The following is a 17,688-nucleotide window of genomic DNA, read 5'->3' as shown; positions in this document are numbered from 1 at the left end:
CATAATATAATTTTTTTTTTCAAATCACAGATGTTACTAAAAGGGGAAAAATGTTCTTTAAATTCTTCATCATGATCTTTTTTTTTCTGCAAATCCTTTTTTCCCCCCTCTCTACAAAGGCAATGTGAATAGGAGTAAAAGAAGACAAAACTTGACCTTTTGTGATCCCAGCATTAATGGGTCTGTTCATAATTCAATCTATGTGTGTGTGGGAGCATCCATGTGGAAACATAGAGGCCCGAGAGACATAAAGCCTTTCCCTTTAAACATTATCTGACCCTATCAGTCCCATTCACAAGAGAAGGCTTACGTATGCATATGTTGAAAAAATGCACCATCTCATTGTGCAGTGGAAAGCCTACACATTCTACTCCTCACTCTCTGTGGAAATGCTGCACGGAAGTGACACTTGTTCAGAATTTGAGAGAGTGACAAATGAGCAGAAGATAACAAAAAAATTGAGTATTCTGAGGAAACAAACTAAACTTCTGAAAGGATGTAAATGCACACCTGTCTATAAACATACATGTAGGTTTTTGCATAACATGCAGGGCAGTTTGGTCATGTTTTCTGATACATTCATGCAACTCTTGAATTTAATTATAATTCTCAAGATGATTTAGAATCATTATATAATATTTTGTTTGTAATCATTCTAAAATGTATACATACTGAAGTTGTACGTTCTGAGCCATACATTCTGAATACTGTACTCCGGCTACAATGAATGACTCCTGGAGAAGCTCCTGGATTTTATAGTGATGAGACCAAAGTTCAGCTGTCTGCCTGAATTCTATGTGGCCTTGAGTCCATCTATGTTAGTAAGGAGGACCTGAGAACACTTTGCACTGAACTATCACTTGAAATCAGTACTAAGGGCAGCAGCCTCTATGTTAGGAATGTCATCTTGGCATGTAACATACAGCCAGGATGGGCTCAAAGCCAGGTGAGCACTTAAACTGAAGACCAAGAAACTCTCTAATTCACAACAGAATTAAGAAGAACCAGAAAGGGGCATGGAGATGAAAATTAGTATTTTAAACTTCCTAAAATCTCTTCTTGGTTTCAGGCCCCAGAGTACAATGTTTTTCAGATTAAAAAGTGAACATAGCCGAAACCGGTTTGGCTCAGTGGATAGAGCGTCGGCCTGCGGACTGAAGGGTCCCGGGTTCGATTCCGGTCAAGGGCATGTACCTGGGTTGCAGGCACATCCCCAGTAGGAGATGTGCAGGAGGCAGCTGATCGATGTTTCTAACTCTCTATCTCTCTCCCTTCCTCTCTGTAAAAAATCAATAAAATATATTTTTTTAAAAAAGTGAACATAATCCAGACTTGAATGACTGAAGACGAGAAAATATGGGGACCTGTGAGCAAAATTCAGTATCTCTTGATTTGGAAGCTGCAGTGTAACTACAAGGAAACCTAACATGTGTACCACCTCTTGTTTCCACCACTTTGATTACTCTCAACTTTTTAAGTTTCCTAGACTACTGTTAGGAAGTAGATCTATCCTATTTCCTGCCATAGGTCCCTTATGTGCTGACTTTAGGCTGATTCGAGAGTCTAACATCCCCATCTACACACGAGGAAAGAGGTGATTAAAAGTAGAAATATTTTAAATGTCTTTATCACCCACTTGACTATGTTGATGGCAACAAGGATGATGTCAACTATACCTTTTGAGGAAGCAATAAGAATGTGTTTCACTGACCTCTAACTACAGGAGCATAATTTTCCAAGGGTCCCAGCTACTGTGCTCTGAAATCAATCACCAAGTTGGCACCAATGGCTGAGAAAACCAAGTCACAGGACTCCTCTGTTAGACAATTTTGGCTCAAGGATACACCACCAGCTTTGCTGAACCTTCCTTAGACTGCACAACAGTCTAGGATGCTTCTACCCAGTCTTCCTTTCTACTTTCTTCCCTGGTGCTCAAATATGTCTCCCAGCATCACCCATAGCTTTCCCCAGTTTCTCTCATTGGCATTTCTTCTAATAAGATGCATACACATCTATTCACACCTAGGTATTTACTTTTCAGATAACCTGAAATAACACACTTTTAAACCAACAATAATGAATTACATGCAGCTTTCCAGTAGACCATTTTCTAAAAGTTTTATATAGTTTAACATAAGTCATTACCTCAAAGTGGTCTGATGATGAATACATTATTATTCTTCCCAGTTTTCATGTGGAAAAATTACATGAAATCAAACCAGATTTTAAGATAAAACTATAGGAATCAGAATTCTAAATCTCAGGTTTTATGATGTTTAATTTAGGTTTTTAAAATATCTAAAAATATAGTATTTTATAAAAAAGTAAATTATGGTAAAAAATAAGTATAAAAGTAATCTCCTTTCCACAACTTTGTACATCTCTTTACCATCACAAGTTTACATCTCTGTATGTGAATTAGGGCCAAAACTGGATGTCACTGACTTTTTCTAACCAAAATACTAGAAATTACAACTCAATATTAATATAATCACTTTCAAAGTAATGATGTTGAAATTATTTTCATAGTATATGAAATATTCCACACACACACACAGCTGATCAAGTAGACATATAACCAAATAAAGTACTGTGCAGGTACATAGGTACTAAACAGATATTAAGGTGATAATAAAGAAGAAATACTAAATATGCATAAAACTGTTCGATTTTCCAAAAAAATAATTTTCATTCCCAGTGTTGCTAGCAAAGTAGCATTCAAAATTATATATTTAGTATCATGATCATTTTCCTGGGCCACCTCAAGCTTTCAGTTCCATTGAAGCTGCAATTTTGCATAAAATATCAAAGAGTAAACAATTACTAGTACAATATTTAAAGGGCAGGAAACACTTAATTTTTTCATTTTTTTAATTTCCTATTTATCTCTAATAGTAATCTGTGTTATAGATATAATTTTAATTATACTAATTAAAGATATTTATTTGCATTTGCTCAAGTTTACCATACCAAGATACATGATACAGTCATTTTAAACTTACTCTCCAACTGTGATAAAATAAATCAGTTTTATTTTTTTTTAATAAATAGAAGACAACATTTTAAAATTTATCATTAAAAACCTTCTCTTTTAACTTGTTAATATTAAGTGGAATGAGAACTATAACTTAAATCTATACAACTGTTATTTGTTACATCTTAGTAATTATTCAACTTGAATTTTTCTTATGAGATATTTCCTACTGTGATTACCAATCAATGTTGGCAATATAGTCTTTAATACTGGGCATATATAACTCCCAAATATTAAAGTAGTCGCTGATATAAGACTTGAATTCACTCAGGAAAATGCATTGTACCTGCTCATCTATTGTAAAATACATAGTTAACAAAAGAGATATAATCAAAATAAGAAAATACTAAAAAATCTAAACCTTGCATAGATTTATTTGCTAAAATGTGGAGTTACACAAAAGTTTAATTTTTAAATATTGACACTATCTTATTCTTTAAGTTGCTTGTAGATTTTATTTACTGACAGTGGTACATGGAAATGAGCAAAACCATCATCTTGTTTCAGAAAGATTAAATGCTTTTGTATTCCAGGAAACTACATAAAAATCATTTTCCCCTTTTGTCTAACACTACTTTTGTATTAAAATTTCATTTATGGACGATGATGCTGTCAGCTTCACAGCATGAGCTCTGGAGAGAAGAAGGTTTGCTTTAATGGTTCTTCATTACAATATTGACAACAGAATCTTATGATTAGCTCACTTAGGCTTGACATTGGTAAACCACAGTTTTTCCTTGATAACAGAAAACATCGTTAGCATTTCTAAAATTCATAACAATAATTCTACTCCTAGAAAGCCAGAAAATACAAATAAGATTTAGTATTTATTTAAAGTCTAAGAAAATTGTAATGGTTTTCCTGCTAGCACACTTTATAATTTTCAGATTCAAGTCACATGTAATAACTTCCTAAATTGAGATTTTTATGAGAAATTATTCAGAAACACTTTTCAGAAAATTACAATATGATTTAATATTTCAAGCATATAATTATTTTTCAAGCTTCCTATATCAATAAAATGATTTCCAGTTTTGACCAATTTTTCCCATTATGTTGTTATCAGGTAACTATATATAGTTGGTTCACTACCAGACCCAAGTAAAATTTGTCTTAATTTTAAAATTAGTGTTCATTGCGATGTTACAATATAGTTTAAAAAGTAAGTTCCTTACTTCTTCCTGTGCCTTATGGAGTTCCTTTGCTGTCATTGAAAGAATGATTTTTTCAGTAATTTTCTCTTTCTGTTCATCCACAGCCAGGTTCAACTAAAAAAAAAAGCACCTGTTTATACCTAATAGCAACCTTTATTCAAAGAACTAATTTAGCACAATCATGAAATCTAATTTCAAATACTTATGTGAAAATGAATTAATTCCATTGAGATAAATAAGTCTAAAGTTTATTTTTATATTTAAAACATTTAACACTGACTTTTTCACTTCCACTTTTGTTGCTTTTAAATTTACTGAGATATGATTTGGGAAGGAGTCCTTCACTGCAGATAGTTGACAATGGTGACTACTATTTAAAGTCATTTTATCAAAATGAGCATAGCAGCTTTTTAAAACTAGGCTGATAGTTCCTCTTTTAGTCTTTTATTGCCAGTAGGGAATAAATTGGCTGCTGTTATATCAGGATAACAATTCAAGAACATAAACCAAAGGCAAATGTCAATTCAAACACTCTAGAATGGTACAAAATGGTTTATAATATTTCACAACAAAGGATAATGTATCTGAAATACCTGAACAGTTACCTCTGATCTGCTCTATTCACAAAGCCAGATAAAGGTCTTCTGCTACTGCCACACACTCTTGTAATAAAAAGTGAATGTAGTCCATTCTATATTTCTTTATAAACAGTCCCCATGGAAACACAATACTGTTTTCAACAAAAGGAAAACGCTAAACTCACTCAATGATTGGCATTAATAGAAAGAAAGAAAATAGCCTGATACTGAATACTCTGAATTGGAATCTTAAACAGTTAGTTCTTAAACAACAGACTTTCCATGTTGTCTCTCCTTATTGAGGATTAAAAATGAATAATAACCATGTTTTTTGCTTTGTTTTGTACCAGTATGTTTTTCTAATGTTGTTATTGTTTTAAAGAGGTCTCAATTGTAACAATACATGAATCTTTAATCCACACCCTGCCTGAAGACCCACTTTTATAAGTGGGATAAAATGGGGGTAGGGCCAACGATTTGGCCTCCTCAATCTAACTATGTATATATGCTATATGAGTAATATCACACCTGTGAACTGTTTTTAAAAAATATATATTTTTATTGATTTCAGAAAGGAAGAGAGAGGGAGAAAGAGATAGAAACATCAACGATGAGAAAGAATCATTGATCAGCTGCCTCCTGCATGCCCCACACTGGGGATCGAACCCACAACCCAGGCATGTGCCCTGACCAGGAATCGAACTATGACCTCCTGGTTCATAGGTCAACACTCAACCACTGAGCCACACAGCTGGGTGCACCTGTGAACTCTTCATCTACTGATATGTGATACAGCTCAGTATATCAAAGATTTTGTTTTGATGGAGAGGAAAGACCCAGGAATCTTTAGTCTGATGACCAGCCTAGATAAGTAGTTGACAAACATTTGTGTGAAGGGCCAGATAGTAAATATTTTAGGCTTGGGAGTGGGTATACAGTCTGTTGCAATTATTCAACTAAGGCCTGATAGCATGAAATAGACAATATATAAATGAATGAGTGTTGCTATGCCTCAATAAAACAAAAAACAAACAAGTGGCAGGCAGGCTGATCTCTGTCCTAGATTGAGAACTTACTAAAAACAAGTTTTTAAAAAAAACATGTAATGTACATGATGACTATAGTTAACAATGCTATATGGTGTTTTTAAAAGTTTCAAGAGATCCTAAGAGTTCTCCTCACAAGGTTAAAAAATTGGAGTTTTCTTTGTATAAATGTGAGATGATGGATATTAACTAAACTTATTGCGGTTATCATTTCATCATACATGAAAGTCATTATGCTATATACCTTAAACTTACACAGTACCATATGTCAATTACACCTCAATAAAACTGGGCTAAAATATCATGTGAGTCTATTCTTAGGCTCATTCTCCCCGAGGAATATATTTTCCTGTGCTATAGCAATAAAATAAAATAAAAAACACCACAATATTATAAAATACCAAGTATCAAACTCAACTCCCATTCATGGAATCCTATCTGTAAACTGAGGCACAACATACTGTGTCAAGTCTGCATGGTTATTTCTTTATTGGGATATTCTCATCTCAGGAGTAGATAAGTGTAGAGGAGTGTGACTGGGGAAATATTCACCAAGCTCATCTATTCTTTACATAATTGATTTCCAAATGCAAAAACATTCAGAGCAGATATTTTTGAAGTGAAGCAAAACAAAAAAAAAAAAAAGATAACCACAAAACTCACTACCACAAGTTGTAAGTTAGATTCTAATGAAGTCTCTCAGGACCACGGCATTTAGAACTGCTTCCAAGGAACTCTTTGAAGTTGGGAATTCTTTACCTTTGAAAGAGCTACGGTTAGAAAAATCACCTTTATTCCAATACTCAACATTCAAGGAAATACTGTATGTAAGCTTGAGGGAAAAACATCAACAGTACTGAAAAGCATCATATGCATAGTACCAATAGTACCAAATAGAGAATCCAGCAAGACATTGGAAATTAAATGGTCAATAAAATATAAGGATAAACACGCAGGGCCCTTTCCGGAAACAGACCAGCCATTGAGAGAGAGAGGCAGAGGTATTTAATACAATCACTTAGAGAAAATTCTTGAAAATAAAATGTCAAATTCAGAGAGTGCCTTTTCACCCTAAGATATTAATAATATGCAATACTAATAGCATCTCTCTCTCACATCCCAGGACATGACAACAATAGTAGGATTCTTCTCTCCCATAACTTTAGAAGAGGGCATCCTGTTTCTTTATTAAAATAAAACTAGACACTTTTGATTTGCTGTTCTTATCTAAAATGCATGAGATATTTTTTTCTGTCAACAGGTTTGTAATTTCTGAGGCTAATTTTTGTGTATAAAGAGGGTGTATGTGTTATGTGCCATAGAGTCAGCTCTGATTCCTGGTGACCCTATAAATGAGTAAGGTCCACAATGTCCTATCCTAGAATAAAAACCTCAAATTAACTTCAAATTAAATAACATACAATAAAGATGAAGCTTGAGGGCATTACCCTAAGTAAAATAAGTCAGACAGAGAAAAACAAAATTCTGTTTAAAGGCTAATTGTGTAAACACTTTGATATATAGTAAGATAAATCTATTTTATAGGAGAAAATTCCTCTAAAATAAAACTCTAGAGTCCAATCATTAGTATTTCTATAAAAGGTACAGTAATCAAATAAGCTGGTGTGTTCTGTTTACCTAACTCATATTGACATTCCATTTAAGTACTAACTAAAGAGGGAAGAGCTATTAGTCCAACCAAACTCAGGGTTCTGAACTGTAGTTCTGCATGCAGTTTTCTTTGTATTCAGAAGAACAGCTAATGACTCAAGTGCGACGTATATGATATATGTTGTGTATAAAGTCCTTAATAAATCAGCATAACCCAACAAGAAATTAAATCTTTCTATCAAAAATTTATGTCTTTGACCAGTAAATATTGATTTATTAATAAATTATTTGACCCATAGTTTACATGCAGATCAATATAGGCAATACAGTTCAGCATAAACAACAAGACAATCAGCCTTCATATATATTGACAAGTTTCCCAATGGTCTGTTAATATACAAAAGACTGGGACAAATTACTTATTTATATATACAAAACACGGTTATAAAGGCCAGCTGCAGGTATTTTTTTGGAAAGTGCATTTTAATAAGGTTCTATTCAGTTAGGGAACAAATGGGGAAGAAGTAGTTTGCACTACAGAGTTTTAGCGCAAGAGCTTTCTCTTTTTCTAACCACAAAATCAATCATTTGTCCAGACTGTGGGAGTCAGAGTTAGTTACTGAAAAGAGCTCCGTATATAAACAAGTCAATAACTCATTGTGTGTTATTGTCCAGCTGAAGAAGTCGGCTTTCAAAAAGCTGCCCCTGCTTCTCTCAGAATGAATGTCACTGTATTCAGGGACTGGGAGGGAGTCCTTTGTTTCTAGCCATTGCTGGCTGCCATTTATGTATGGGAACAGGAGGTGGCTGCTAGGAGTGTGGGGGAAGCCATTATTTGGAATGGTGGATGTCCAGGAAAAACTCTAAATTTTGTCAACATAAATAATTTGTGTCTGGAAATGCGTTAATGGAATCAATAAAGAATGGCCACATACACAAAACATTTGGTAAAAGAATTAAGTAATAATGAGTCTGTGTCATTTATATTTTTGGTTTCTTACATGTCAATGAAGATTAATCCAAAATATATAGGCAATGGTCAAAAAAGTTCAAATGTATAAAATCAAACTAATAAAGAGGTAAATGTGTCAAATAAATGCTACCTGCCATAAATATTAAGAGTGATTCTTGGGACTCCCAAATGGGGTTTTCAAAGTGTGTGTGTGTGTGTGTGTGTGTGTGTGTGTGAATTTGTTTTAGGAATGATTTTATGTATTCAACACTTGTGATAAGTTAAAGAAATGTGAACTAATTTTGACTTAAAATTAGTTGAAATATCCTTTAGAATTGAACTGAACCTAAAATTCATAAGATATAAATATTACTATACTCTTATGTATTTGACCTTAAAATTTATTTAAGCCCAACTATTTATTCAGAATCAAACCAGGGACTATAGAGAAACACCAGACCAAGATTCAAGGTTTATAATTAGGCTGGGCAAATGAAAAATACATATTGATATGTTTAATAAATGGTCTTTATGGTGGAGCATGCTCTCTGAAATCTTTAAACACTAGCTTAACTTATACATATACTAGAGGCCCAGTGTGCATGAAATTGTGCACGGTTAGGGTACCTAGGCCTAGCCTGGCCTCCATTGCATGGCCTCTGCCGCCCTGCGACGCTCTGCGATACTCACAACTGCTCCGTGAAGCTTGCTGCTGCCCGCAAAGCTCGCTGCTGGACACTCCATGAAACTTCCCCCGCCCCGCCACTGCTCTGCGAGGCTCCCCCCACCGTGACTGCTCCACGAAACTCCCCTGTCCCCACGACTGCTTTGTGAAACTCGCTGCCGCCCAGGTGACTGCTCCGCTAAGCTCATGGCTGCCCTGCGAAGCAGCCCACTGCAGCTCAACAGTCCCAAGTCCCACCCCGCCGCCAGCTCCCCCTCATGGTGAGCAGCTCCAGGGCCAAGGGAGGTGGGGACCGAGAGGTGCTCCATGCACTTCATGTGACTGGTCGCCCATTCAGTCGTGATGGCACCTAGCTCTTAATATATATTACGATATCAGAGAGGGGGAGAGAGAGAGAGAGAGAGAGAGAGAGAGAGAGAGAGAGAGAAACATCAACAATGAGAGAGAATCATTGATCAGCTGCCTCCTGCATGCCTCACACTGGGGATCAAGCGCGCAATTGGGCATATGCCCTGATTGGGAATCGAACTTTGACCTCCTGGTTCATAGGTCGAAGCTCAACCACTGAGCTACGCTGCCTGGACTAACTTAGCTCTTAATTAGATAAAAAGTTGAAGTTGGCCCTAACCAGTTTGGCTCAGTGGATAGAGCGTCAGCCTGCAGACTCAAGGGTCCCAGGTTCAATTCTGGTCAAGGCCATGTACCTTGGTTGCGGGCACATACCCAGTAGGGAGTGTGCAGGAGGCAGCTGATCGATGTTTCTCTCTCATCGATGTTTCCAACTCTCTCCCTTCCTCTCTGTAAAAAATCAATAAGATACATTTTTTTTTAAAAGTTGAAGTTGTAGGGAAGAAGACAATTGGGAATGTAGAACTTAATCCAACTGATCCATCCTATTTCCCCTCACAAATTAGAAAACCACAGCATTAAATAATATAACATGCTTTCACGGGCAATAATTGTACAAGGCATTTTTCTAGGTACAAACAGATTAGTGGAAAAGTGCCATATGGTTGAGGAAATAACTAAAAACAATAGAAAATGATAATTTATGGCATGAGGTAGATCACAATTTGATGGAGGTAAAAACAATACAATCTATAAGTATAAAAAACAAAACTATTATTTGGATATGGAATGGTTAGAGATGGAAAGGTATAAATTATGGGTAGTATCAAGCTAGGAAAAGGAGAAGTGATACTATAGGGCAATATTATTAATAAATATTAATATTACTACTATTAATTAATTACATGATGAAATTCATTCTAAATACAGTTAGTGAGGTAGCTTGACATGGCTTGGGGAAGGAGAGGAGAAAAGAAGCTGAGCCTTGAAGGATAAGCAGAAAGGGCATAGCTGATCCAAGTGAGTCAGACTAAGGCACTGGTCTGATCACAAGGAATGTTTCATACTGGGGAACAAGGACTAGATTGTTAGTGTGAACCTCCCATATCTGAATTTATTAATCTATTTTATTTTTAGCTTTTCAGGAAAGTATCTCTATATATAAAAAGCCAGCTACTGTAATGGCCATAACAACCATTGGGGGTGGGGCCGGCCAACCAGTTGCTATGACGCTCACTGTGGCCAGTGAACCAGCCAATCAGGCGGTGGTACCAGCCGGCCAACCTCACAACCCCTCCCCCCTGCCAGCCTGCCCCTGATCGGACTCTCCCACCCTGATCACGGTGCAGCTGGCCAAACGTCCCCTCTCTTTGCCCCCCACCCCCACCACCACCACCAACCCCACCCCTGATCAGCCAGCCCCACCACAATAGGCCCGCAGCCCCTCCCCCTGGTCGGCTCACCCCTGATCAGACACCCCCACCCCAATAGGGGGTGGGGCTGGGCGGGCAACCTCCTGCAGCCCCTCCCCCAAGCCGGCAATGCTCCCAATGGGCCCCCACCACCCTAATCAGCCTGCAGCCCTCCCTCTGGCCAGTCCAACCCCTGATTGCCACCCCACTGCAATAGGGGGTGGGGCCAGCTGGCCAACTTCCCCCAGCCCCTCCCCCCCAGCTGGCCCCACTCACTATGGGCCCCCACCACCCTGATAGGCCCCTAGCCCCTTCCCCCAGCTGGCCCCACCCCTGATCACCCCCCCACCCCCGCCCAGCCCCACCAGAGATCGGCCCCCCACCCTGATCAGGGGCAGGGCCGACTGGCCAACCACCTGTGGCCCTCCCCCAGGCCACTGGCTCCCAATCGGCACCCCCAGCCCCATTTGGGGGTGGAGCCAGCCAGCCCACCACTCACAGCTCCTCCCCATGGCCAACCTGCCCCCAATCGGCCCCCCAACCCCAACTGGGGGTGGGGCCTGCTGTCCAATCACCCACAGCCCCTTCTCCAGCTGGTGCATGAGTCCTGTGCACCAGGCCTCTAGTTTAATAATAAAATTATTTGACTCAAAGTAGCCATAATCACAATAGCCAAAAGATAGAAGCAACCCAAACATCCATCAACAAAAGAATGGATAAACAACATGTGGTATCTAGATATGGTGGAATATTATTCAGCCTTAAAGGAAGGAAATACTGACAAATGCTACAAAATGGATGAATCTTGAAAACATCATGCTAAGTGAAATAAGACATGCACAGAAGGACAAATATTTTGATTACACATATATGAAGTACCTAGAGTAATCAAATTCATAGAGATGGTGGTTGCCAGAAGCTAGGGAAGACGGGATTGAGGTGTTAGTAATTAATGGGTACAAAGTTTCAGTTTGGGAAGATGAGAAGTCCTGATGGACAGAGGTAATGGTTGCACAGCAATGTGAATGTACTTAATGCCTCAGAACTATACACTTAATAATGGTTAAAAAGGAAATTTTAGGCTATGATATTTTACCATAATAAAAAATTAACCATAATGTATTTTAATAAAAAAAATACTCATATTTATTTTTTAAAATCTCTCTTGAAAGAGTGCAGTAGAGCCTTTCAATTCACACAAATTAGACAAGAACATGAAATACTGAAAAATTTAATTATGAATGTTGTAAAGTATTATTTTCCTATTCAAATATGCACACAAACTAAAACAAGATAAACATTGTCAATTTATTTAAACTATGGTAAGACAACTTTGGATGCATAAAAATAGTTGGTAAATTGACTTGCAGTGATCACTTTGTTTCTATGTAAATGCGCCCTTACAAAGTGTCTGAGATTACTCCAAAGCAGTTGCTTTCCTGAGTATTTTATGTATTCCTTCCCAGTATCATTTGCACAATTACTGGGGATTTATGCCAGTAACAATATTTACCTACTTCAATGGCTATTAAGAAAATCAAATGAGCCTTAACCGGTTTGGCTCAGTGGATAGAGCATTGGCCTGCGGACTGAAGGGTCCCAGGTTCGATTCTGGTCAAGGGCATGTACCTTGGTTGCGGGCACATCCCCAGTAGAGGGTGTTTAGGAGGCAGCTGATCGATGTTTCTCTCTCATCGATGTTTCTAACTCTCTATCCCTCTCCCTTCCTCTCTGTAAAAAAAATCAATAAAATATATATTTTTTTAAAAATCAAATGAGATTTTTAACCTGGAAAAATCACATCATAAACTACAAAGCACCATGCAAATATTTTTATTATCAAAGAATTAATAAAGCAAAGGTCAGCTTTTGCCCTGGTGCAATCCCAAACATCACATATTCTAAAAACAAGTCTGAATTAGTAATTACCAAATGGTTGCTTTCCTCCAGCCAAACTTACTACCAAAATATTCTTCATCATCTCTAATCCACATAGGGACAAAAAGCTACACTGGTTTCCACTCTGGGATTTTTTAAATTGATTTTTAGAGAAAGAGAGGAAAGGAGAGAGAGAGAAAGAGAGAAAGAGAGAGAGAGAGAGAGAGAGAGAGAGAGAGAATAAAAAGCACCCATTTGTCCTTCCACTCATTTATGCATTCATTGGTTAATTCTGGTATGTGCCCTGACTAGGGATTGAACTCACAACTTTGGTGTTTGGGGACAACATTCTAACCAACTGAAGGGTTCACCCTGGGATTTTTAAGTACAATTTCACAGGGTAAACACTTTCTAAAACTCTTTGGATATCTTCTCCCTGATCCAGCCAGATTTGCATTTATAGAGAATTCAGAGCAGGATGCTCCTAGCTCAATATGTCTACCATCTAGTATCAAAGAACTCCCATCTCCATTTCTCAATGCACCGTCTGTGCTTGGAATTCATTTCTGTGGGAGGTCATAGAGTCAAACACCATGACTGAGAAAGGAACGGTTATTCACAATGCAGGCAGTAAGTGTGAGCCTGGATTGCAGGGGCAATCAAATCTCATGCTTCAGGAAAGAAAATGATCATTTGCAAGGTCAGGAAGGAATTTCCTCTTCACTTTTAATAGGAAGTATCAGGCAATTTGAGGGATGAATTGTGGGGGAGGGGAAATTTATCTTGGTTCTAAAATACAAAGTATTCATGATACCCCTTCCACCAGAAAGATCAATGGATTAGCTACGTAGGTGGCATGATCCTATGTGAAAAGCTGGTATCCCGTGTGTCCTATCATTTGATGTGATACACATTTAGCTCATTTCTACCATGTGCCTCGGCAATAACCCCAAGCAATTCTTTAGTGGACAGTCATAATAATAACATTTTATTTTCATTAATTTATTAATTTCTGATGACTTTAATGCAGCAATGCTTAAGCAATTACTTTTACTCTCACCTTAGTTTCCATACAATTTGCATAGTTTTTATGATGCAAAACCTTTCAATATGTGATTATAAGCACTTAACCATTATGTAACAATTACCTTTGCTAATTAAATAAATAAACATATAAGGTCTCATGAATAAAGTTCCTAAGACTGATCACATATTTTTAAGTATATGTACTTAAATATATTTTTGGCTATGTTGAAACATTCTAATCAACACAAGACACAAATTTAACATATCTTTAATATTTGTTTTGACTTTGATATCCATTACATATGAGATTGATAATTCATACCCAGAGCTTCCCAATTTATGATATTAATTGATTTGTTACAATTGTGCTTCCAACAAGCTTTTATCTTAGCACTTAAATCTAAACATACTACATAAATGTGGCATGCTTTAGCAATTGATACTGTATAATACTTCTAAGGAGCGTCACAGACGTGTTAATAATGCTAGAATAATAACCTGAATTATAATTGAGAATTTGTCCCCTTTGCCTTACAAAAATAACAGCTTTTAAAGGGGCACCCCTGATTTTCTAGAGGTCTGTTCCGGCTGCTATTGCTGTTGTTTCTGAACCTGAGTTCTAAACTCAAGAGCAATGTCTGAGAAAATGTCAAACGTCAGTACCTGATTCTACCAGCAGGTGCTACTTGAACACCCAGGGTTATTCCCATCTCAGAATGACTGAAGGGCATTCGTTGAACAGTAACAAATATCACTGGAAAGTCTTTTTAAATATTTTTATTATAGGATTCAATATTATTTAGAACAATATCAGTCCTGGATCCATTTCTTTACACTCCCGAATAAACATAGAATCGGCAATGCTAAAATGTAACTACATTTATTTCCAGTCCTGGCTGCATTTTTATTTCTGTGAAAGTTTGGTTATGAGTAAAGAGCACAGCTGCCATTGACCCTTACTGTTTCTAGGAATTCCTTATGTTTGTACACAGATTAGAAATGATGAGATTCTATTAAAATTCATTATAACATTGCAGGAATAAAAAAAAAAATCCTTCCCTTTCTTAGCTATTAGCTTTTTGCTTTTTTTTTTTTTTTTCCTGCCATACTCAGCCTGACCCAGCCTGCAAAGCTGGAAGTTGGCAGCTGTGATTGCAGTACAGATTTCACACAGTGTAATTACTGCAGTGACACTAGGACTGAGAGGTACAAAGAAAAAAAAAAAAGAGGCCCTACAGGTTATTAGCACTAAACACTGGGAGAAATCAAACGGGGAGTCAATGCGTAATTTCGAGGTCTATCAAGCCTCATCAGGAACAGCGGGGAGGAAAGTGCTTCACTTCATCATCTCACTCTCTGACTTTTGTTGAAAATTACAGTAATTAAAAAAGAGCTAAGTACTTCTCAGGCAAGGGGTCCTTTCTTTACCCATCACCTTTTAGTTGGCTGCTGATTCTCTGTGACCTTTTCCTTGGCTCTGTCTATCGCAGTCAACACGGATCTTTGTTGAATGGCTCTCTGAAACCTAATTACTATCTGCTGGGTGATGCGGTATTGATCAGAAAAGGTGGCACAGCAAAATAAGAGTACCAACACTGTGGCCCCAGCAATCGAAAAGTAATTCCAGCCCCATAGAAACGGCCCTTCCATCCCACTTATTAGAAGCAGCTGTGATGTTGCCAAATCAATACACCACACTGGATTGCTTCTTTGACTAAAAAGCAGTCTTTTTTTTTTTTAAGAAGTCATGTACAATCAACGGCCTCTGACTTCAAAGGACTTTGCCCTAATGCACTGTGTGAGTGAACAAATTCTATGTTGGCAAACATCTTTAGTACCAGTAGTGGTGGTGATGGTGGTGGTGTGTGTGTGGTTTTTTTTTAAATCACTACTTTTATTTAGCTTCATAATGGAGTATCAATGGGCTGATCCATCCAGAAAACTCCATTAGACATTATATCCCATCAGAAAAAAAGTGCTCAAATACATTGGAAAGCATAAATTAATCTAAATGGAGCAGTTTGGTACTCAACTATTAACAACTCATTTTAACAGAAAATAATAGTATGTGCTTTCTAAAAAATAAATCCGTTAACCTCATGTTTTAGTACATATAATAAATAGATGAAAGTTGAGTTGGGATTAGTTGATTTTTTAGTAAGTAAAGAAACTGAGTGGTTTTATAGAGAAAAATATTTTTGAATATACTTTGTTTTTTTGAATAAAGAAAAAGTGTCATTCTATTTGCATTGAAAGAAAAATAAATAAGCATTCAGTTTTCTTTAAATTCTAGCACTTAAAATTAGATATTTTGGTAATTGTACCTAAGGAAGAAGGTACAATTTGGGGTGATTTGCTTGGAGTTGTATCAACCCTGGTGAGGCCGAGATGGCCCCGGTGAGGTTGGGACTGCTCCAGTGAGGGTGGAACAGATAATGGGGACCAGTATAGACTGATGAACAGGGGTAGATGCAGAGACAGAGCAACATTGAACAGACTGTCAAACTACAGTGGGAAGCCTGGGGAGGGTTTGGGGCGGGGGGGGGGGGGGGTGGGGGTGGGGTTAAGAGATCAACCGAAGGACTTGTGTGCATGCATATGAGAATAACCAATGGACACAAGACACTAGGGGGTAGGGGCCGGGGGAATGTCAAGGGGGGGGGGAAAAAGGAGACATATGTAATACTCTTTGTAATACTTCAAGAAATAAAAATTATTTTAAAAAAAAGAGACTTTTGCAGCCAGAAATGCATAATAGTCATTCAAAGCTGATGTCATATTAAAGCTAAGAAGACAGCTCAATTTACTTTATATGTCAGGCACCAATAGCTTGATAAATTAACATTTTATTGGGAAAAGATTTCACATCAATTATTTACTAAATTTATTAAAATTGAATTATATTTTTTCAAACTTCTAGTTCTCATATGATTCAAATACATCATATTTATTTAAAACTAGAGGCCCAATGCACAAAGATTCGTGTAAGAATAGGCCTTCCTTCCCCTGGCTGTCGGCACGGGCTTCCCTCCAGCACCCAGGACCCAGGCCTTCACTCCAGCCACCGCCCTCCTGTAGCTCCCTCCACCCCCACACCCCCCTCATAGCAGGCGCCCGCCCAGCCCTGCCGCTCCGCACCTGCATTCACGTGCTGCCCATAGGCCTGGATTGGCCAGGGCGGGGCAGAATGCCTGTGTCATGACCATGGCGACGACGCAAGCGCCTGCGCCCGGCCGCTGCCATCTTTGTCACATCAATTTGCATATTCCCTCCTTATTGGCTGTGGGCACCACCATCTTTGTCGCAGAGTGACAATTAATTTGCATATCCCATCTTTATTAGATAGGATGCTGCCCCCCAATGGAAACATTAACTGCATCAGAAGTCATAGCAATGACATAGTTAATGGTTTGTGTATTGGGGTTTCTTTAAAGATAATTACAGGAATTAAAAAAATCAAAACCATCAACAAATTTCCCAAAAATTTTACCTAGAATCATTATTCCAATTTTCTTCCTAAGAAGATGGTTCTATAAAACAATGTCATATAACACTAACACTGTATAATTATGGGTATATTTTGTACTTTATCTGAGAAGTGGATTTCATTCATCTCTACATGTTTAAGGGCAATCATAAAAATTACACTGCACATAAAAATTACACAGCTGTGAAAGCTTAGACATGGAGAAATCCAGCTACATCTATTACTTTTCAAATTTGCTCTACATCATAGCCTTCAACACCTGATTACATTTTGCTAAAGTTACTCTGCCAGCCTGTAGGTCCAGAAAATGTTTGAATTTTCCATGTCTTGACTTAAAAAACACAGGTTCCCAAATTTCTTCAGTTCACAGAACCGTTGGTGAACAAAAATTTAAAATATTCCATGAAGCCCTGTCATTTGCAGCAGCCCACTGAAGTGTTTTGATACACAGTTTGGGAACCAAACTTAAACCATTAA

At 37.6% G+C, this 17,688-nt stretch overlaps 1 protein-coding gene across 1 annotated transcript in view; it reads right to left on the bottom strand.

The window, feature by feature from the left end:
• Nucleotides 1-17,688, bottom strand: part of LOC139018998 (doublecortin domain-containing protein 1-like) — a 174,512-nt gene that overhangs the window by 29,404 nt on the left and 127,420 nt on the right. The window contains exon 9 of the mRNA XM_070428124.1: nt 4,210-4,302. Coding sequence (XP_070284225.1) covers nt 4,210-4,302 — 93 coding nt within the window. The remainder of the gene's footprint in view (nt 1-4,209; nt 4,303-17,688) is intronic.

This window comes from Myotis yumanensis, unplaced genomic scaffold, assembly GCF_028538775.1.
Source record: "Myotis yumanensis isolate MYYU_CA2020_CCGP unplaced genomic scaffold, mMyoYum1.0.hap1 SCAF_10, whole genome shotgun sequence".
Lineage (NCBI taxonomy): Eukaryota > Metazoa > Chordata > Mammalia > Chiroptera > Vespertilionidae > Myotis > Myotis yumanensis.
Note: the sequence above shows the minus strand (reverse complement) of the source record. Positions and strands in the feature narration are given on the sequence as shown.